This window comes from Microplitis mediator, chromosome 5 (genome assembly GCF_029852145.1).
Source record: "Microplitis mediator isolate UGA2020A chromosome 5, iyMicMedi2.1, whole genome shotgun sequence".
Taxonomy (NCBI): Eukaryota; Metazoa; Arthropoda; class Insecta; order Hymenoptera; family Braconidae; genus Microplitis; species Microplitis mediator.
The window spans coordinates 7,014,506-7,036,958 of NC_079973.1; the positions used below are offsets into that span (position 1 = coordinate 7,014,506).

The 22,453-nt window shown below is 26.1% G+C and overlaps 2 protein-coding genes across 5 annotated transcripts; both read right to left on the reverse strand.

The window, feature by feature from the left end:
* Positions 1–157: 157 nt before the first annotated feature.
* On the reverse strand, positions 158–3,677 carry LOC130667919 (homeobox protein 9-like). Its single transcript, XM_057469851.1, has 2 exons — positions 2,564–3,677; positions 158–466 (listed from the first exon to the last, which is right to left on the reverse strand). The coding sequence occupies exon 1, from the start codon at positions 3,573–3,575 to the stop codon at positions 2,580–2,582; it is 996 nt and encodes a 331-aa protein (XP_057325834.1). The 5' UTR covers positions 3,576–3,677; the 3' UTR covers positions 158–466; positions 2,564–2,579.
* Positions 3,678–6,579: 2,902 nt separating this feature from the next.
* Positions 6,580–20,020, reverse strand: LOC130667530 (CDK5 and ABL1 enzyme substrate 2-like). Of its 4 annotated transcripts, XM_057469168.1 has the most exons (12): positions 20,006–20,020; positions 18,832–19,909; positions 15,849–16,229; positions 15,578–15,643; positions 14,481–14,604; positions 11,296–11,423; positions 10,993–11,031; positions 10,586–10,671; positions 10,327–10,436; positions 10,150–10,256; positions 9,248–9,452; positions 6,580–8,112 (listed from the first exon to the last, which is right to left on the reverse strand). In XM_057469168.1, the coding sequence occupies exons 2-12, from the start codon at positions 19,311–19,313 to the stop codon at positions 7,972–7,974; spliced, it is 1,869 nt and encodes a 622-aa protein (XP_057325151.1). In that variant the 5' UTR covers positions 19,314–19,909; positions 20,006–20,020; the 3' UTR covers positions 6,580–7,971. The 4 variants fall into 4 exon arrangements, with proteins under 4 accessions (XP_057325151.1, XP_057325149.1, XP_057325153.1 ...); XM_057469166.1 differs by lacking the exon at positions 20,006–20,020 and having other exon boundaries at positions 18,832–19,937; XM_057469170.1 differs by lacking the exons at positions 15,578–15,643; positions 20,006–20,020 and having other exon boundaries at positions 18,832–19,934.
* Between the last annotated feature and the right edge of the window lie 2,433 nt (positions 20,021–22,453).

The following is a 22,453-nucleotide window of genomic DNA, read 5'->3' on the forward strand; positions in this document are numbered from 1 at the left end:
AAAGTTCAGCTGCTTGCGTGGCTTCTTTTATTCACGCATGCGTTTTTTGTTAACAATTATTTTTTTCACTAATATATTACTTTTATTTATCATCTCACTACAATAATTATTTATTTATATATTTACATTTATTTTATTTATGAGAAAAAATAAATAAATAATACATCAATGCCTAATATATTTGTTACATATTTATAAAATTATTATAATAATACATTAATTATTACATAAATTAAAAAACAATTAAAATTATATTATATATCAAACAATTAATAAATTTATATTAATTTAACATCTGAGTAACAAAATACAAAATCATCATATTGTCTCAGAGTTATTTATATCATAATTTAATTAATTAATTAATTAAGAGGGGTCAGGTCGATTTTCTCTATTACTCCTACGTGGGCGAATAAAATCCTTGTTGCTCTTGCACAGTAAATGAAAGTTCTGTCTACGTTATTCTCTTAAACAAATGAAAATTTAAAAAAAAAAATAAAAATGGAAACATAAATTACTAGATCATAAACTGATGCATCGACTCTCGTTCTTTATTTTTCGTTCAGAATTTTTGTTTGAGAGAAATATTTGGACAAAAATAACTACACTGTGAAAAATTTTCGGAGTGAATACAAAGCGGATTATTTTTTATTTATTTAATACTCTCGGAGTGAAATCCACTTTGAAAAGGAGATCATTTTATTATTAAAACTCCAGATCAAAGTGGATGTGGATTGAAGTAAAATTCAGATCAGTCCGAAATTATTTCGCTGAAAAAAACTCCCTAAAAATACTCCGTTTACGGAATGATTTGTTTTAAACTTTGGAACTCCGAGTGACAGAATAATTTTTAATTTAAATAGAATTCATAATTTTTTGTTGTTGTTTACGTCCAAACTCTGTACAATGATATGATGAAATATGATTAATTAACAGGATATAAGGACACTTATATATGTACGATTATTTTTTCATTTATTGCCAACGTTTCGTCACTATTTGTGACTTCTTCAGGGCTCAAATATTGAAATTTACACATTTGTCAACGAATTATTTTCTTTAATAGTTACCAATAGCGAACATTTTTTTTAAAAATGTACTAGACACTTTACTATAACTTTAATGTTAATGATAATGATATATCATAGCAAATGTTAATTATAAAAAGTCAATTTTGCAATTGAAATTTTCTATCATTGCACTCTTCAAGTTCTGTTTGCACGTACAACATCATATTAAAGGTCGTTTATTATTACTAGTTGTAATTTCTGGAGCTCACTTCCGTTTGAGATCACCTCAGTTGAGACACTATAGATGAGTTCCGTAATCGATGTTATTTGTATTTATTAGACTTAGAGGAAAATGAAGTAGTAAGCTGATATTTAACTGAATTTATGAGTCAACTTTGAGTAAGATATAATAATAATGTGAGAAAATCTCCAACTATAATAATAATAATAATTATATTATATGTATGTTTTATATATTACTAAGATTATACTTAATAACTGTATTGTTCTTTTTGATATATGATCACAGGGAGCAATTGCTTCATGATCTAATAAATAAATAAATATCATTAACATTAAGGGGGATAGCTACTGTGAGGATCGAAAAAATAGGTGATTTTCGGGAATTTTTTTGACTGCAATAATAAAGGAATTTGGGGATCGGGTTTTTTTCGTTTTCTAATGTATACATTGAAGATAATTCTCCTAAATTTTCATTAAAAAATATCATGTTGTTACAAAGTTATAAGCATTTTTGTAGAGCAACAAAAAAATTTCCCCCACCACGGTGTCATCTCTAACTCAAAAACGGATAATCAGAAACAAAAAAACCAAACGGCGTTGTAATCTTTATGCATGTGGTTATCGTTGCACATAGGGGATTTTGAAAATTTGGATTTGAAAAAAAATGGCGACATATTAAAAATTTTTTCGTTATTTTTTCTCATTTTTTTGGATTCAAACAGCCCTAAAAAATCTTAAAAATCAAAATTTTCAAAATCCCCTATGTGCAACGTTAGCTACTGAATAGACGAATACGGCAAAAAAAAAAGTTGCGAATCGGTTCATATTTATGCAAATTACAGATGCCACCAGTTCAAAAAAAGTAGTTTCGAGAAAAATGCGTTTAAAGTTTCTAGTTGATGCGACAGTCAGTTGACGTGCTGTCACAAAAATGACTATAACTTGAAAAATATTCGGAATTTTCATATAAAACTTTAGATAAATATTTTTGAACATATACACTTTGATTTAATAAAAAAAAAAAAAATTTTTTTTTTTTTAAATTTCACAGTGGCTATCCCCCTTAAAGTTATAGTAAAGTGTCTCATATATTTCTATAAAAAATATTCACTATTGGTAATTATTAAAAAAAATAATTTGTTAACAAATGTGTAAATTTTAGTATTTGAGCCCTGAAGTCGTCACAAATAGTGTCAAAACGTTGGCAATAAATAAAAAAGTAATTGCACATATATGTATCCTTATTTCCCATTAATTAATTATATTAAAATCGATATTCCAATATTCCCAATTTTTTAAAGTGTACTAACCCTCTTTGTAAGTAAATTATTTAACATTAAGAACTCTGTGATGAGAAGAAGCTAAAGACGAATCAACGTTATAACTGAATAATACACCAGGCCATGAAATATTGTTATCTCCAAGTACTTTAGACTGTTTAATATTTTTTGTTCGTCTATTTGACTTTCCAAAGCTCAAAATTCTTGTGACTCCATTATCTTGATTTTTTTCTTCCACTGAAGTCATTTGATTCGTATTCATAATTTCAGTTGATAAATTTGTACTTGAACTTGAATTATTATTTAAATTCTGACACTGAACTTCATTATTATTGTTATTATTATCATTATTATTGTTATTGTTATTATTAAGGCAATCATATTTATGATCAATAAATGTATCAGTTGTTTGATCAATACAACAATTTCTACTGAACTCTTGATTTAAAACTTCACAATAATTTTTATCAAACCAAGTTATTTCATTGTTTGAAATAGAATCTTCGTCCATTGGACTCTCAACATCATTGAGATCATTCATTATTTCATCATTCAATGTTTCGTCACCAGAAACATCATTTAGATCTTGATCATCACTACAATCTAAAGTTTCTTCTTTACATTCATGATTTTCAGTCTCTTTAATATTTTTGCTACTCTTTATATCACCGATAGTCTTGAAGTATATGCTGTGGTCATACCGATAAGCTTCTAAGCACGAATTATCAACACGGCTATTAGATTGATAATTGAATGTACCACAGCAATTTATTTTTCTCACTTCATCAGGAATTCGTGTTACTCGTCTCGATGATGATCCAGTTAGAGTATGAAAACTTGGCGAATGACGCCATGATTCATCATCTGGTTCTTTTTGCATTGTCATGCAGCCGCGAGACAATCTTTGAGGATATAAACGATTGTAACCACGTGCTATTGATGTCCAACGATCTAAACGTTGTAATACATATTCACTTTCTTCAGTTAACCAATCCATCAAACCTTTTTGAAATGAAACAACGTCTTCAGTTATCATCATCATTGTTTATAACTTATAACACTTTATTACTTTTTAGATTTTTTTACCAAAATAAAAGTGAGAATGATGATGATGGCGAATAAAATGACATTTGCTGGGAATTTAGTATGATCTTGAATTTATATTGAGCTTAGATGAAGCACTAGGTAGTAAGAAGCCATTCATTTAGTAGTGTTACTGTCACAGTAATCTTCGTTGACCGTGAACACGATCGATTTTTAAGGTTTTTCATTTTTACCAATGTCAGGTGGATTACCTTCTAATGCATGTCAATTACATCATAGTATTAGGTAATATATTCCGGTGAGACGTATTAAATCTAAAAGAAGACTTGCAATTTTATAGATAATTTATTGCAACGATTGAATAATAAGGAATAAAATTTATTAAAAATAGAACAATTAAAATAATTTAATATTAAAGATAAAATAATTAAATGAACTAATGATAGAATAAATTAACTTATGATAGAATCAAAGAGTATATTTTTAACTTTGAGTACACAAAAATCCCACTTGGAGTTGGTTTTAAAAAAAAAATACAAATGGTGGGGGATTTCTGGGATTGTTAGGAACATTAATGCCAAAGTTCACGCCTTGTCCGTAAGTCTCATTATGTCAAAACGAAAGTATTTTAATCTTTCACCCCAGTAAAACCCCCCTTGGAGTTAGTTTTTGGAAAATTACCCAAGGCAGTGAATTCGTAAGATTGTTGAGAATATTCGCGCCAAAGTTCAAGGCTGTAATCCGAATGATGAAGAAATGCGAGTATATTACCTCACTGAAACCCCCCTCGGAGTTAGGTTTCGGAAAAAAATAAAGCTAAATAAATAAAAGCTAAAGTTCAAGGAGGTCAAATTGCGGTAAAAGAATTGACCACCACGCGCATTCAAAGATAATCAACAGCAGTTTCAGCGAAGCATATATTTAACAGTGTCAAGGGATAAGGAAAATTAAAACGGTTCCATCCAAAGTATTCCAGGAATACAAGGATTTATACATGATAATCCAATTGATAACTATACTGAAGATAAAACACAAACAATTAGTACATATCATCATAATAACTTCAATCAGCATTCCTTCCCTATAGGCAAGTCCTTAAAAATAAAAATAGCCTGTTGAATAGAATTCAGAAAACACTAATATCTTTTGTTTAATAGATTTAGAGCTTAAAGCTTACAGTCTACACTGCTGACTAACATATTTACATAGTCAGTAATCGTTTGTTTATTATTACTACTACTAAATTTAAATTTAAGAAATAACATCTCGCTCTTTTTTACCATACTGCAAAATTCTGTTAGCTTTTGGTTACCTTGCATTAAATAAAAAAATACACACAGACAATGGGTGATGATAACACTTATAACAAGAAAAAAGGGTTAAACTCACCTACTCTCAAAGCAATGAAACCAGGAACATCAAGACGAAAATAGATCAATCTCCGAGTTTTAGAGCTCAAGCATGAATGATGGAGAACAATAATAGATACGAGGAGGGAAACGAAGAGCTTTTTATAAAATTTCTATTACAATTAAATTTAACTTAGTTTTAAAAAATTACAATATACTTATTGCATTTTCACTAAGCATCTGTTCATATAGTAGAGACTCTATACTTTTCATTAAAATATTTTTTTTCTGTTAGTCCACGTTTAATTTCTATGAATAATTATTCATAGAAGCATTGATAATAAATACTAATGCCACGATGTATTACAGGATATACTATGTAAACATCGAACAAGGTATTTATCACTCTGTCAAATATCAGAGGAGTACTCGTACTAAAATTGCTTTCAACATTGGAATATAACACTTCTGAAATAAGTGTCTTATCAGGGACACTACAACTGTTGGGCGCGATCTCGTGGCGAGCATCGAACTACTTCCGTTGCTGCTTATAGCACCGATGACTTCCCTCTCCTACATATATACATATATAACTTTATTCCCAAGTTATTTTCCTCTTAGTTTAAGCATTTTTTTCTTGGTTGGAGCATACAAAAATTTTTGCGTTCAAAAAATAGTACTTATTCCGAGAAAATTTATTGTCTTCAAACAAAAAAATCTGGGCGTCGGTTGGCCCTGCGGGCCAGCCCCAAAACTTCCCGCTGTTTTCGAGCTCAAGGAGCTTGAAAACATCACTGTGAATATATTTCCAAGCTCGAAAATGCTATTACATGCAATTATTTTTTTATGAGCTTTTCAAGCTCTAACAAGTTACGTTTTATGTTAGAGTTTGAAAAGTTAAGAATCGAAAATCATTAATGAAGAAGCGGCTTTTAAATTTTTATTGCCGATTATGTTCTATGAAATAAATGTATTGAGGCAGAAATCAATGTCAGTGATCAAAATTAAGATTTGAATGAGTTTTGACTTAGGTCAGAGCAATAATATATGAAATATCCGCGAAAAATATTAAAAACTGGGTTTTTTCAATTTTTTGCTGACAATATGATTAAAACTAAAGAACAAGTTAGATGACATTCAATGATGATCGAAAGAGACTATAAAGAGAAAGAGTTGGTATGATTTCACACACATTTTAGCACATTATATTTTGATTTATCCGAAAAAAATAACATTTTATCTTATTATTTTAACTTTTTAGCGCCGATATCTTTTGTTAATTAACCGATTTTGACGTTTAAGGTGGCAATCAGCGCGTTTTCTTGAATTATAGAGCTGATTAAAATTTGGAATCGATTGGTTCAGCCGTTCCGAAGATATTTGGAAAAAAACCGTTTTTTACCATTTCTTTCTCCAACGATCTCTCGAACAAATTAATCGATTGAGGTGGTTGAGGTCGCATTCGACGCGGCTTATAAAGTTCTAGAGCTGAGTAGTTTTTAAAGTCGATCGTTCAACTCGTTTCTGAGAAATCAATAAAAAACAAAGCAAAATTTTTTTTTTCGTAATTCGCAAATATTTTCAAGTCTACGTCCCCATGCAATTCTACGTGGATTTTTTTTATAGGGTTATAATAAAATAAATATAAACGTATTATTTTTTTGTACTCATTTTATTGATGAGGATATTATAATTTACATGATTTAAGTACTCTTATATAATTGTCTGGTAATATAACGTGTAAATTTCATAGAATATATATAGATAGATAATATAATAAAGAATTAATAAAGAATCACAATAAATCTACTAGTCCATAATTCAGTATTACAAACGACCTCAACATTCGACTAGAATTGATATACAATCATTTAAATTACTTAATCTATTCATTAATTATAAATATTATAAAGTACATAAATCATTTTATACAATGCCTAACATACAGCTGATTGTTTTATTATTTTTTTGTCAAGTACTATCTAGTTACATTCACATTAATATGATAAAACTATACGTATTACTGTTTTAAATTTGTTGTTATTGTTTTTATAAATATAATTAATTTAAATTAAATTTAATAGACTCATTAATTTATAAATCTGTTTTTAAAAAAATTAACAGCTTCCAATTTTATCCAATTTTATCTGGTATAAAATTTTTAACGAAAAATAATAAATATTTATTTATATACAAATAAACGTATAATTTGACGTATTAATTAATCAAGTACACAGTATGAAACAATAAAATAATTGAGCAAATCGATAAACTGTACTTACAAATTATCGTACACAAAAACAATTAAAACAAATATTTACAGTTAAATTAAATTAATATAATTTTACATGAAATTAAAACAATAACGACATAACAATTTAATTTAATAAATCTAATAAATATTTGAGTTTTGTTATTTTTAATAAAAAATTTAATTTTAAAAATATTTTTCTTTTTTTATGAAAATGATTTTATGACAGATTCTAAAATGATTTTAGAGTCCAATTTTTAATAATTATAATTATTCTGATAGAATAAATAATTAATTATTTATAAAATTAACAACAATGAGTTAAACTTTTTTTTTTAAATTAATAAAAAAATAATTGGACTCTAATAATATCACTCTTAGTATTTAGTCGATTAGACAAATATATAAATGCCATTCTAATGATTTTTAAATATTAAAAAGATACTTTATATGAGAATATAAAACTCTAAAAAGTTAAAAAGTAATTAAACATTTTTCCCATCATTTTTTTTTCTTTTTCGTATCAAACATTTCACGTCTTTTGAATATAATAACAAACTTTTTTAGACTCATACTCATTTTGTTTTATTAAAACGTTGTTTAAATCTATGAAAGCATGTCAAAAATTATAAATTGAGTATATTCAAGGTACATTATTGCTTACGCTTGTATTTATCTATGTTTAATTTAAGCTGGAAAGAGAGTAAACGTTGGACGAAGTATTTTTTTTTTGTAAATTATTTTCCAGACGAAAAAATATTTAATTTAAATGAATTAGGAAACTGTAAATGAGGTCAAGATTCATATATTAAACGTTGATAGTGAGGAAAAATTTCCCATGTTGGTAAATGTAATCCAAATTCAAGTGCGACTAGCACCGCAAATTCCGATGCAATAAGATCCTTACGATTTAAACGAAAGACACTTTCAGTTCTCTGTAATTGTTTTAATGTTAATAATTTTTTAATGAAATAAAATATTTTATGTAATTCATGCCGAAGAATATGCCGCTCACTGTCTAAAGTCAGCCTCATAAATTTTTATATTAAAATACAATCCTTTCTGATTGGTCAAAAGAGTAGTTTAATATATATTAAAACACTCATTTTTATATTAAGCCACTACATTTTAGTGAAAGGGCAGAGTATATCCCTACTCATTGATTCTTATGATTGATAATTAATCTATCACTTTTCTCTCTGATGACGTCACGTTGAATTTAGCTGCCTTATTAACAGGACCTAAATCTCCAGACTGCACATGCGCATTCAATTAATCAGCACACGCAGGTGTAGATCAAGGCAACGTCAGCGCCAGCTGAATTTTATAACCTTACATACCTCTATTAATTGATACGACAATACACTAAAAATGACTTTTTTTATTGCAAGTTAAGGGAGTTTTCAGACAATACCCCCGCCCCTTTTTTAAATATTCAATGACCTCGAACTGTCATAACTGTACTAGAATTTCGTTAATTACTTAAAAAATAATTGAAGCATTAATTGAAAAAAGGACAACGCAATTACAATGTCGTCGAAATATAGATTTGGAAAAAAATTACTTACAGTGATTATCAATCAGGAGTTGAACGAAATTTATTTGACAAATTTCAGTAAAATTTTCATGTTAATATTATAATTCGAATTTTCAAATTTTGTAGGCTAAAATTTGTTTAACAAATTTTGTTTGACTCCTAATTGATAAAAACTGTAAGTAATTGTTAATTAATGCCACAATTTTTTTTTTTTTAATCAATAAAATTATAATACCGTCATGACAATTGAGAGTAATATTTATGAAAGTGGGGGCACTGTCTGAGAAAACCCTCAAGTTTTTTCAAGTGAATAATATTAAGAGTATCCAATTTCATAAAGTATAAATCTTTTTTAATAATAATACAGTTAATTATTTTTATAACTCTGACTTAAGACATCTAACGGCGTTTTTCTTCGTGCATTCATTACATAAACTTTGTATACATCTAGTGAGATCGAGTATAATACCGATTCCACATAATGTATAAGATACTGTTATTAAGTTATAATACTATTTTATTTATAAAATTACCTCAATAAGTGATTTAAGTACTTCACCCTTTACGTCATTGAGCTTTGCTGCTAATAGTAAACAAGCTCCAGCACATAATTTACGAGTTTGTTTTGTAACCACATTACGCAGTATAAGCTTTTCAAAATAGACATATGCCATTGCAACTGTTAATAAATCTATTCCATATTCTAATTTTGCTATTTTTCGCATTTCACGTTTTAAACTATAGTAACAAATAAATATTATTTATTATTATTATTGTTTAGATCTAGACATAATTACGTTTCTACTCAATTTTTCTACTCTAGTACAAAATCATTGATTCTTTTTATCAGTAAAAATTCTATTAAGAATATTTTCTATTCATACCAGTTTTATCCTCAAGATTTTAAGGGCTAAACCTAAAAAAGTTATGGAAAAAAATTCCATGGATAGAAATGTTTAATAGTTTATAAATTCGAGCAGAAAAATTTCGAGTAGAGACGTAATAATTCTCAGAACCAGTTTAAAATCATATAGTTTTTTCATGATACCAGCATCGAAACTTCAAGTTACAGTGGCTGTACAGCCGTCGAAACAAATTAAGTTTAGCTCGATTGGGAATAGCTTCAGTCAGCGAGCAGAAACAAATTTGTTTCGTCCCTTGAGAAGTACCACGCGTCTTTACATAAGAATAAACAGAGAAAAGAAAACCACGTTGCCAGATCGGAGAATCAACGCAATGAGAATATTTTGGACCTCTGCGCATGTGAGAGCAAGCGAAAAAGTACACTTTGAGATGCCTTTTAAAAGGACAAGGATATTACATACCTAGGGCAGTAAAATAAGAAGTCTCAAATGACATGTAATTGTTGACCGAGGCAATGCCGAGTTTCGATGCTGGTATCATGAAAAATACATAACTTAATTATATAACATACCTGCGTAATTTACTGAGCGTTAATTGGATATGTGGAAATTTTTCTTTAAATTTATCATTAAGTTCTTTTTTTAAGTCAGACGGACGTACGTAATCAATAACCGATGCCTAAAAATAATATTCAAACGATTAATAATATAAATAAAATATCATAAGAATATACTTTATAAATAAATACCATATAAGAAGTAAAAGTAAGAAGTGTACGATGTTTTCCAGCAATTAGTTCTGGATCATCTAGTAGATTCGGATTATACGGCATAGTTCCATGTTCATCCCAATCGTAATCTAAATAAAGATTAAAAAATAATTTGAGATAAATAAATAATCAATTATTAATTATACAAAAAAAAATATCAATTCCAGCGTTATCTTTGTTATCAAAATGATTAAAAAAATATTATTAATAATAATAAACAAAAAAAAATACTACATACTTTTACTGTCGTTCGAAAGCGATAACGGTGGAGAATCAGATGTCACGAGCTGGCCGCGATGTGAATTAGTGTCATAAGACAGACACCTGAAACAGATAAAAAATATTAAATAATATATCACAATAATAATAACAACTCACACTTATTTAAAAAATTTATCATTATTTACTTTTTATTAGTAAAAAAAAAAAAAAAAAGCATTGGGCAAAATATTTGTTAACAATAAATAATTAGTACATGACAAAATAAATTAGTAATAATTATAAACAAATAGGCAAAAAAAAATGTATATATATATGAATATTATAATTTGATTTCATGCAAAACAAATTTTTTCATATAATCATTATCTACCACACAATATTATTATTTTTTGTTAATATTATTTAAAAATATTCATTGGTTACCATTTACTATGGTCCTTATTCCAAGTTATTGTTTTTGTCCTGTAAAGTGTGATCGATTTTGTTAGAAAAAATTTTTATGCAATTAATCAAATTCACATTAATAAAAAGCTATAGTCAAATTATTGTATTTATTATAATTTTATAAATATTTTCTTCGCATAATATTGCGTAATTTATGCGTAATATTTTACGCAATTGAATAAAGTGAAAAATTTGTTATTTCAGATGTTTGACTTTGAACAATTGATCACTTATTTTTTTTGTTTAATAAAGTAAATGTTTAGTGGAGTTTTGTTTGTATACCTTGAAACAATATGATGTTGCTTTGGGGTAATATGGTTGAGTTCAATAGCCTCAGAATCATTTGCAAGAATTTTTCTTTCACGTTGAAATTGTCGTGACGGCACCAATAATTGACCATAAGACATTTCCTATTTGTCATGATAACAAAAAGAAAAATATGTATTTTTATTATTTTGTTATAATTAACTCTTTAAATATAAGGCTTCAGTATTTAGGGGAGGGGGTGGGGCACAGGGTACTGAAATTTTATAAAAAAAAATTTTCGTGTTAATGTTTTTTCAAAATTCAAAAATCACTTTTGTAAATATACACGGAAAAAAAAATTGTAGTTACTACAACAGCAGCTGTAGTTGAGGTTCCTACGAGTTGGAATAACCTCAACCATACGTGTAGTAAAATTAGTACTATTTGTGTAGTATCTTTTACCATATATGGAGTACTCGCTACTACAAATTTTTTACTACAATATTATGGTTTGAAGAATTACAATTTTTTTTCTGTATAATTGAGTTGCATTTTGAATTTTTTTTTCACCGTTTTCGAAAAATTTTGTTTCTTTAAAAAAATAATATGAAATCAATTTGCTTTTTTTCTTATCAATTTACAATAAAAGAACTCCCATTGTCAAATTACTTCAGATGTATTTCAACAATCCAGTTGAAAATATTTTGAATTTTTAAAATTCAATTAACTTTTAACAATTTTCCAATCTATTACTTTAAACAATATATATAATTGCTTTTTTAAAAATATCTTCTTTAGAATTAAAATTAACTTGGATTTTTTTCTTTGAAGTTAATAATAAATAGTGATTATCAAATAAAAAATTAACAATGTAAAGCAATTAGTTAAACTTTTTCAAAAATCGAAAGTGTCAATCAAAAAATGTTAATGACTTTTGGTTTATGATAAAAACTGTTAAAAATTTTTTTTTCTTCCTTTGCATCTAATAATTATGGGAAATGTAATTTTCCTTTATGTAAATTACTCACAAGAAAATTTAATTTCAACAAAATCATTTAATATCTAAAAATTTTTTTAGGGAGTACCCCATTTTGCCCATCCCCTCCCCTATTGTTTTTTCTATTAATTCTAATAAATTATTTCGAAAAAATTTGAATTAAATGTTTTAAATTAAATAAATTAAAATTAAAATATTAGTGAAATTGATTACTTATTATTATTTACTTAAATATAAAAACCAGACATTTTTAATCTTATCAGTATAAAATAATTTTATAACGAATAAGAACAGCGAAGTATGTGACACTAAACAAAAATGTGATAAGAATACAAAATAATAAAAAATAATTCTTTATCATATGAGAAAAGAAAAAAAAATACATGAAGATTAAATTCTAAATTAGTTGAATATACGTTTATTATATATTGTTAGTTCTGAAAATATGCAAGCGATAAGTTTTCCGCGGGTGTAAGCATAATCTAACATGTTTACGCTATCGTTTTGTTTTCCTATAGATATTAAATATTTAAGTAAAAAAAATTTAATTATCATTTTTAGTATTTACAGAAGTGTCTAATAGGACACTAGTAATTTATGGTCATATTATTTAAATTTTTCATAAATATTTAAAAGTAAATTTTACACCCGTATGTAGAATTTTAAAAAGTCGGACTGAATTTTTTTAATTGCCATTTATCATTATCTTTTAACATCTATATATATAATATATATATTTGTTTGGTCTTATCGATTATAAAGTTTTGTAGAACATAATTTTAAAGTTAAAAAATATTTGAATTATTTATTTATCATAAATTTTTATCAAACTTAAAACGTTTTATATTTTTTATTTATTTGTTCATTTTAAGTCTTTTTTAAGGCATATGCATTTATTTTTACTTCAATAAAATATTAAATTCAAATATTAACAAATGGCCATAACAAAATTGTTGCTACAAAATGACATTCTAACACTCATGGCATTTTTATTTTTCACTAAATAAATAAACTTGGAATTATGATTCATAGAATTTGCAATAATGATAATCATCCAACTTGCAATTAATAATTTAAAATTTAATTAAAGTAAACTAAGAACCCAATCCCCTTATGAAAATTTTACGAACCTGAAGATTGGAACGTTTTTCACGCAAGGAAAATGGAAAAAATTTATGTAATTCAACTGCTTAAGGAGTAGTTCCGGTTGATGAAGTGGCCTAAGATTTTTGGCTGACATACCAGCATCTGTTTGCGATAAATTTCGAAAATCTAGTCACCCATTAGATTTTTTACTTTCCAATTATTTTTTTTCATTGCGCGAAAAACGTTCCAATCTTTAGGTACATGTGTATTTATTCATTTTTATCAACTTTGAGGTCTTCCACAGTATAAAGACAATTTTTTGATGGGTTTCTAAATGCATTCAAAAATTCAAGTGGAAATGGAAAATAGAGTGAAAACTGAGTCCGATAATTAAACTGTATGACTATTCATGTTTATTTATTTTTGTATCACTTATATGTTAATTTTTTTTTATTCGCACTGATAACGCGAATGAATATCATCAAATTTTCTAAATCGCGGAAATCGTTAAATAATTAAATAATTTTTTTAAAAATTTTTAAGGATGAAATACTCGATTGCTAGTAGCACTCTAATTACCTCTAATACCTTAGTATGAAAAAAATTTAAAAATCATTTGTACGAACTTGAGAATAATTGAAATTTATTTTCATATTTGTAATATTTCCATAAATATCATATGAAAAAATAAATCAATTTTCAGTAAACTATAAATAAATATGAAGTTTCCCTTAATTATTTTATTAATTTTTTAAAAAATAATTTAATAAAATAACAACTGAGTTAAAAAAAAAATTAATGGGTAGAAAATGAATAAAATAATTATTTTACCTGAAAAATATTTAAAAAAAAATAAAAATGTACAGCAGGAACCAGCAATTACTTGACCCCATGCAAATTTAAATAATTCAAAGAATGTAATAATAAAAATTCAATTTAAATACTTATATAAGAGATTATCATATTATAAGCATTACTAGCAAAAATAAAATATTTAAAACAGTTTTATGTTTCATGATAAATAAGGAGTGGTATTAAATTACAATTTTAAAATTATAATCAAGCGAATAAAATACAAGGTTTTTGTTTTTAAGCGTTCCAGTAAGAATAACAAATAAAAATATATTTTATTATTTACCTGTCCATCTTTAGCACGTTCTATTCCCAATAAACCAAATGGATCTAAATTATCATTAATAGCCGAAAGTGGCCTTGGACCCGATGTATTTCGTCTACGACCAGTATCTCTACGTAATTCCGACCTAAAATATAAATAATAACAAAAAAACAAACAAATAAAATCATAGTCTTATATTTACATAGGCATAGATAACGGCATAAAACGTCTATTGAATTTTAATAAATGATTTATATTATAAATACACTGCAAAAAATTGAGAGCGAATTCGGAGAGATTACGGATTTTATTCAAGTCAAAATTCGTTCCACCACTCGGAGTTCCGGAGCTTTAAAAAAATCGTTCCTTGACAACTGATCCATGACAAGCGATCACACGACAACTGATCCCACAAACAATTTCATAAAATAATTAATTATTAATTAATTACTATGACATGAGTAATTGAAACTCACTGTTATAAATAAAAAAAGTTAAATTATGTAAATTAATTGTTGATAAAAATTAATTGACAATCAATTATCGATGGAATCAACTGGTAAGGAACACTTGTTGTGATATAAAATTGTTGGGATCAGTTGACGGCACACCTAAAAAAAATCACTCCAGAGTTTTGTTTTTCAGCGGAATGATTTTGGAGTGATCTGAATTTTATATAAATCCGCATTTACTCCAATTCATAGTTTCAATATTAAAATAAACTTCTCTCCGGATTTAATCCGCGTTCACTCCGAAATTTTTTTGCAGTATAAAAAAATGATTCTGAAGATAGCCGACGTCTAATAATTTTTGTATTTTTTCAAAACGATAAATTATAAAAAAAAAAAATATTTAAAAAAATTGCACCAATAGTTTTTTTATTTTTCTACATGTGCATTTTTTTATTTTCTTGTTTCTTGTAATCGATTTGTTGAAAAAAAATCAGAAAACTTTTAATTGTCTACTAACTTCAGGATCATGTTAAAAAAAAAAAAAAAACTATTTATAAAAATTTTAAATCGTGCTATAAAATCGTGAATAAGCTTAAAAATATAATTAATAATAAAAGTGTGACGAAACAAGTACACGAGTCTATCTAATAATATCCATCGTGATACCTGCGTAGAATTCGATTAGAAACACTGATGTTTATGAACCCCGGTATACTCGTAACACTTGAACAGCTAATTAACAATAATAATTATCAATTTAACTCATTAAAAAAACACAAAAAAAAATAATAAAGTAATAAAAGTAAATAAATTATCTAGTAATTAAATAAAAACGTGGAACTAGATGTGACCTTTCTAGTGACAATTGAATTAATGAAATAAATAACAATTAATTATTAATAATATAATAAATAAATAAGTAATTAAATAAACTAACCAACTGGTTCGTTGATTTTTGTTGTAAGGCAATGCTGAGAAGACAAGAAATGGTACTTTTTTAGTAGACACCAGTACCAGACGATCGTCACCAAATTTATGACCATTTGTTGGCCGTTGCATTATTCGTAATTCTCGTGTTACTTCTGGTATAATAACAGCATTTGATGTCACACATGTCTGAGCATTATTTAATGTTTTTCCTTTATTTTTAGATGAAATTGATTTAGATCTTTGAGATCCAATACTTTCACTACTGCTATTGTAATGGTGTTTTATGTCTTCAGATAATGTTGATGTTTGATGTACAATACGTTTTTTGTAATATAATGAACCAACACGTCTTTCTGGTAATGAATATTCACTTCCTGCTGTTCCAGCTCTGTTAATTTATTATTGTTTTTAATTATTAATAATTTATAAATAATAAATCATTGTATTGTTAGAAATTTTTTATCATTTTCAAGGATAATTGTCATATTATGGTACTTAATATAATGTAATTTATTAATTTTATATGAGTGTGAATGTAGCAGACATGAGACAAATTATAAATTTAAATTAATGAAAATAATGAAATTTAAAAAAATGCGCGTACTGATTTTTCAAATATTTACGCATTTTTTCATTTTTATTCTACTTACATTTTATTTATTTATTCAAAAATTTAAAAAATTGACAATTGTCTACATTCACACTCAGAATTTTATATAAATATCAATTTGTTTACATAATTTACAAGATTAAAGCATAATCTTTAATGAAAATATAATGGGTCTGTTTAAAAATATATGTTCTGTGTGATTAATCAAAATATTGAATTGGATTTTAATTAAAAAACTTTTAAATGTACACTACCCGTGTAAAAAAAAGTCGTTTCAAAAAGTTAATGTCAGTAAACTTGAGAAATTAAGAGAATTCTGAGCTTTAAAGCTGAAAAAATTAGAAAGTAAACAAATTTCAACTGGTGAAGGCTTCGCCCGTGCGTTTTTTTTATTTTTCGAGCAAAAATAATTTGATTTGACAATTTTTTGGGTTTGAAGAACATTAAAAAGAAAGGAATTAATTAGAAATTATGAACGTTTACGACTCTTACCAGAATTAATCAGGTGAGGCAAAAAAAAATAAGAAAGATTTGAAAATATTTAAAACATTCTTTGATGTTAATCAAAACTTTTTGGAAAGGTCAGTTTTTTTTCTAATTTTTGACTTGTTCAAAAATAGTCCAAAAAATGACTGATTTGAACTAATTATGAACTCAAAAAATTGTTAATTCAAATCATTTATGTTTAAAAAATTTCAAAAAATTTCAAAATAAAACCCGCAAGAAAAGCCCACACTAGTTGAAAAATTTTTCACACTAATTATTTTAAAGTTCCAAAAATATTCAACTCAAAGTTCAAAATTATTTCCACTTTGAAAGTTCACTGTCAGGAACATTTTTGGAACAAATTTTTTTTACACGGCTACTAATATAACTTTTTTTTAAAAAAAAAACCTTAATTAGTTTTTGGTAATTGCGAATTGATCAAAGTCTCGCTATGAAATTTCTCGTATTGAACAGGGGTTCGCACTTATCTCTCTGTTACACTCAAGTCCACGAACAGTACTATCTTTGTTGCACTTGTGCAGTAAATGGAAACTTTGGCCGAGTTTTTCTCTTAAACAAACGAATATTATCAAATTATTGAAGCGCACTTTGCTAGATTAGACAGTAGTACATCGATGTACAGCCTGTATTTTGTATTTAGAGATTTTGTTTGCGAAAAAAACTCAGCCAAAAATATTTGATAACCACTTTTAAAAAATAATTATACAAAAAAAAAGAATCTTTAATTAAAATTATTAGTTTTCAAATTACTATCAGCTTCAAAATAAATATAAATCAAAACTAATTGACTTACGAACACTAAAAAATCAATTATTCAAATGAAATAAAATAAAATAACGTGATTTTAATTTGCATGACATTTATGACTTGGAAATTAAAAGTTATGTAAAAATAAAGTCAGTAAATGAGTTAATTTATCATAATATTTATATTTCAACTTGTCAATAACTTCAAGTTAATTCATTCGAATTTAAATGATCAGGAAGTTAACAGACAATTAACAATTTTTGGATTTTTTTTTCAACAAATCGATTCCAAAAATAATCAAACCAAAAACTTTCACATGTAGAAAATCAACAAAACTCTAGGGGAATTTTTTTAAGTATTTTTTTTTTTATAATTTATCATTTTGAAAAAAATCCAAAAATTATTAAACGTCGGCTAACTTCAATGTCATGAATTTATAGTTAAATTTTAATGAGTGTGAATGTAGCAGACATTCGGCAATTAAAATTTTGAAATTAATAAACAGAATGTAAAATGAATAGAAGTAAAAAAAAAAATCGCATTTATCAAATTTAAAAATTAGTATCTTTTTAATTGTTTAGTTCGTTCATTTATAATTTAAAATTTGTGTCATATCTGCTCCACTCACACTCATAAATTTTACCAGTTTAATAATAAAATAAATTTATGAGAGTGCATGTAGCAGATATGTGACAATTATAAATTTTAAATAACTAAATAAATAAATTAATTAAAATAATGAAATTTGAAAAAATGCGCGTACTTATTTTTAAATTATCTAAATATGTATTCTTTAATTTTTATTCCACTTACATGATACTGAAGTTAGCCGACGTCCAATAGTTTTTGGTTTTTTTTTAAACAATGAATTATAAAAAAAAAAATATTTTGAAAAATTGCACTTATAGTTTTTTAAATTTTCTACATGTGCATTTTTTTAGCTTTTTTTTTTTTGTAATTTATTTGTTGAAAAAAAAAAAAACCGAAAATTTGTAACTGCCTGTTAACTTCAGGATCGTCCACTTACATTTTATTTATTCTTTTGAAAATTTAAAAAATTGTTAATTGCCAGGTACATTCACACTCATATAAATTTATATAATATGTAATTTAGTAAATACTTTACCGTTCACGAAACGAGCCAGGTATCGATGACAACAATGGTTGTATTCGTTCTTGATCAAGCAAAGCAGATATTGTATTTTTAGCAGAAGTGAAAATACCATCAGAATCCGAACTTATTGAATTATGATCATTTATTATTTTATGTGGCAATTCACCAGAATCATTATTTTTAATTTCTGCAACATACCCTGGCACTAATTCAATAATTTCATCTGATGTATTTGTATCTGTTGTTACAACTCCTATTGATGTGTCATTATATCTTATTATCTCATTAACATTATCATTATAATTTGAATTATTATTATTACTACTATTATTAATAATATTATTTAGTTTTATTTCACGCCGGTGTATAGCTCCGTTGTGAGGTAGAAGTGAAAAATTTGTATCCCGATGACTTCCGTCCAATGATATATTTGATAGAAATGTTATTGCTGCAAGTCGTCTACGTGATTGATTTTTTTTTTGGGCTGCTGCCATTCCAATTAATTTACACTTATTTTTTATAATTATTATTAATCATCAATTCGGCTCAGTGTAATTTTTAAAATCCTCAGATTAATTTTTTTTAAATCCAGAAATTCAAATTTAAAAAACAAATAAATAAATAATAAAATAATAAAAAATGTTAAATGCACTGCACTGCATAATAAATATATAAATAAATACTAAGATCACAATTCATTGTCACAATTAATTAAATATTTAGTTCTAATAGTCATCACTGTTATCAAACAACCCACGTCTAAATTATTTGATTTTATAAACTTTAACATTTTGTTTATTTTTATTGGAGTTATTATTTTTAAAATATTTTTAATATTATTATTGTTATTATTAATCACTGTAATAAACATTAAATATTATATTTATATTTAATATATATATAAATATTCACTACATATTAAGTGAAAAAAGTTGTAGTCTATTCCGTCATTCTTATACGCAGATTGTTATTATACTGGAGATATATAAGAGTTTATTATGATATATATCAAGGAAAAAATACTTGTACAAGTTTTGCCATTGGTGACGTAACTGTCGACTTGGATTTTGACCCTAGATCACATTTATACCTGAAGTTGAAAAAAAAAAAAATTATTATTGTTGTATATCACCAGTTTTTTAATTATTATTATTAGCCGTTAAGAAATTAGATTTATTATTAATACCAGAGTGGTGACAATGGATTACTTTATTATTAGAGTTAATGTAATTATATAGTATATATTTTTAGATACTTTTTTGTTTTATATATATTACTAGACCTTGAAATGATTGAATTTTTTCAGTCGGTAACTGTAGATTCTGGATAATTTTTTTTTAAGTTATATGTATGTATATGTATATATGATTAATTGAAATTAATAATTTTTAAATTTATAAAAAATTGATTTAATTATTTAGGAATCATAAATTTTTTAATATGAAATTTTTTAAATTAAAAAGACTCGGTTAGTAAATTTGAATTTTATTCGTTGGTTTTTAATAATAGATTGATAAGATGAATGTTTATTTAAAGAAAAAATTTATAAATAATGAGATTTTATTTATAATTGGTCTATTTTGGACTTGGCATTTTGATGAAATTTAGGAAAAATATATATAACTACACGAGGGATTGGTGGTAAAAGAAAACGTAATTAGTGGTTGGGACAGTTGAGTAAAGATGGCAGATGGTTGATTTTTTTCTGCTAACAAATAAATTTAAAACGAATTAGGTAAGTGACCCCTCTATCGGCCAGTTAAGCGTATTTTTTTTTCGAATTAAGAATTAAAATATAAAAAACCAATTTATGTATAAAACAGTGATAGAACCTTGAAGCTTATAGGAGAAGGGGGACAAAAGGGGGTAGGGTAGGCAAAACGGGTTCTCCCAAAATTTGATAAAAAAAAATTTTATATTTCAAATGGTTTTTAAACATTCCAAAATCACTTCTGTAAATATAATTAAGCGTTACTTAAGATTTTTTTTGGTAAACTTTTTCAAAAATCAATTGTCAGTTGAAAAATATTAATGACGTTTGTTTTATGATAAAAACTATTGAAATTTTTTTTCTTCTTTTGTATCTAATAAACATGTAAAAATATAATTTTTCTTCATGTAAATTACTTAAAAAAAAACTCAACTTAATCAAATTCGTTTAAAATCCAGAAATTTTTTTTTTTTACCTGTTTTAGGGGGTACCCCACTTTGCCCGCAGAAATGAAACATTTTTTTTTTTAACGGTAACTGAAAATTTCTTCTATTTACTTTGAATATCATTAAAAAAAAAAGATTTAGCGTATTTGAGTTCTCGAAAACTTGGTATTTCCTTAAGTACCTCTTTTTGCCCCTCCCTCCCCTACATTTAACTTCAAATTAAAAAAATATATATGTAAAAATATTTATTAGAAATTAAATAATAAATGAAAATAACTTCAATTCCTGATGTCCCCTCTATCGGCCTGCCTAGACCCCCTTTATCGGCCACCTTATAGATAAAAATTTTAGCTCATCGGATTTATGTAATTTATTTACATTTATTCTAAATATTTATATTTATTTCGAAATATAACTTAATCAATTTGTTTATTTATTTTGATATTAACAAATTAAATTGACTATTTTGCATATAAATGCTGATAACCTCAAAAAAAAATAAAACTAAGGTGGCCGATAATGCATACAGAGGTAATTTTCTTGTATCTATATTCGGCCACCCTATTTTTAATATAAATTAGGCAAAAATCATTAAATTTTTAACTCCTAAAATTACTATGAAACGAGCTAACGAGATTACAAAAAAAAATCGGACTTTTATTGTTATTTTTAATTAGTAATAAGTTATTGAAAAAATAAGAAACCTTAACCAACCTGATAAGAAATCACCAGAAATCGCATCTGACGCACTACCAATTTTTTTTTAATTATAAAATGAATTTTTACAATAATCAGAGTATGTTTAATCTAAACTAGATTAATTTTACTTTTTTTTTTTAAAACTATTTATGCATGAATACATACTTATGATGGAAATATATCGATTCTTCGACTAAGTGGCCGATAAAGGGGGTCTGGCCGATAAAGGGGTCACATACCTTACACAAATTTTCTGTTTAATTATTGTGAATTTTAATTCGAATTAGAAAAATATATAAATCCTAATTATTCAGTACACTATGAAAAATTCGGAGTAATGACGGATTTTATTTAAATCCGAATTCACTTCGTCACTCATCGGAGTTCCGGAGTTTAAAAAAATCACTTCGCATACAGAGTAAAAAAGGAGTTTTATTTTTTAGCAGAGTGATTTCGGAGTGATCTAGATTTTATTTAAATCCGCATTTACTTCGATTCAGAGTTTTGATATTAAAGTACACTCCGGAGTGAATTTCACTCAGAAACGGAGTTTCAATATTAAAATAAACTTACCTCGGAGTGAATCTCACTCCCAAGTGACTAAATAAATAAACAGTCACCTAGGTGATTCAGAAATCTCATTTGGAATGATTCAACCTATGCTAAAGTGTATATCTATCTATAGTCAATTTTGCCAACTTTGAATTGTTTCGGATCGTGTTTGAATTATTTCAAATTAGATTTCTCAATCAGGGCTGTTCCGCATTCACTACGAATT

Bases quoted from the DNA above. Each gene is read 5' to 3' on its own strand.
- LOC130667919 (XM_057469851.1), bottom strand. From the start codon at position 3,575: ATGATGATGATAACTGAAGACGTTGTTTCATTTCAAAAAGGTTTGATG.
- LOC130667530 (XM_057469168.1), bottom strand. From the start codon at position 19,313: ATGGCAGCAGCCCAAAAAAAAAATCAATCACGTAGACGACTTGCAGCA. The intron at 14,605-15,577 runs GTATCACGATGG...TTTATATTTTAG, and splicing joins TCTAATCGAATTCTACGCAG to GTCGGAATTACGTAGAGATA. The intron at 9,453-10,149 runs GTATGTTATATA...TTGTTACTATAG, and splicing joins ACGCTCAGTAAATTACGCAG to TTTAAAACGTGAAATGCGAA.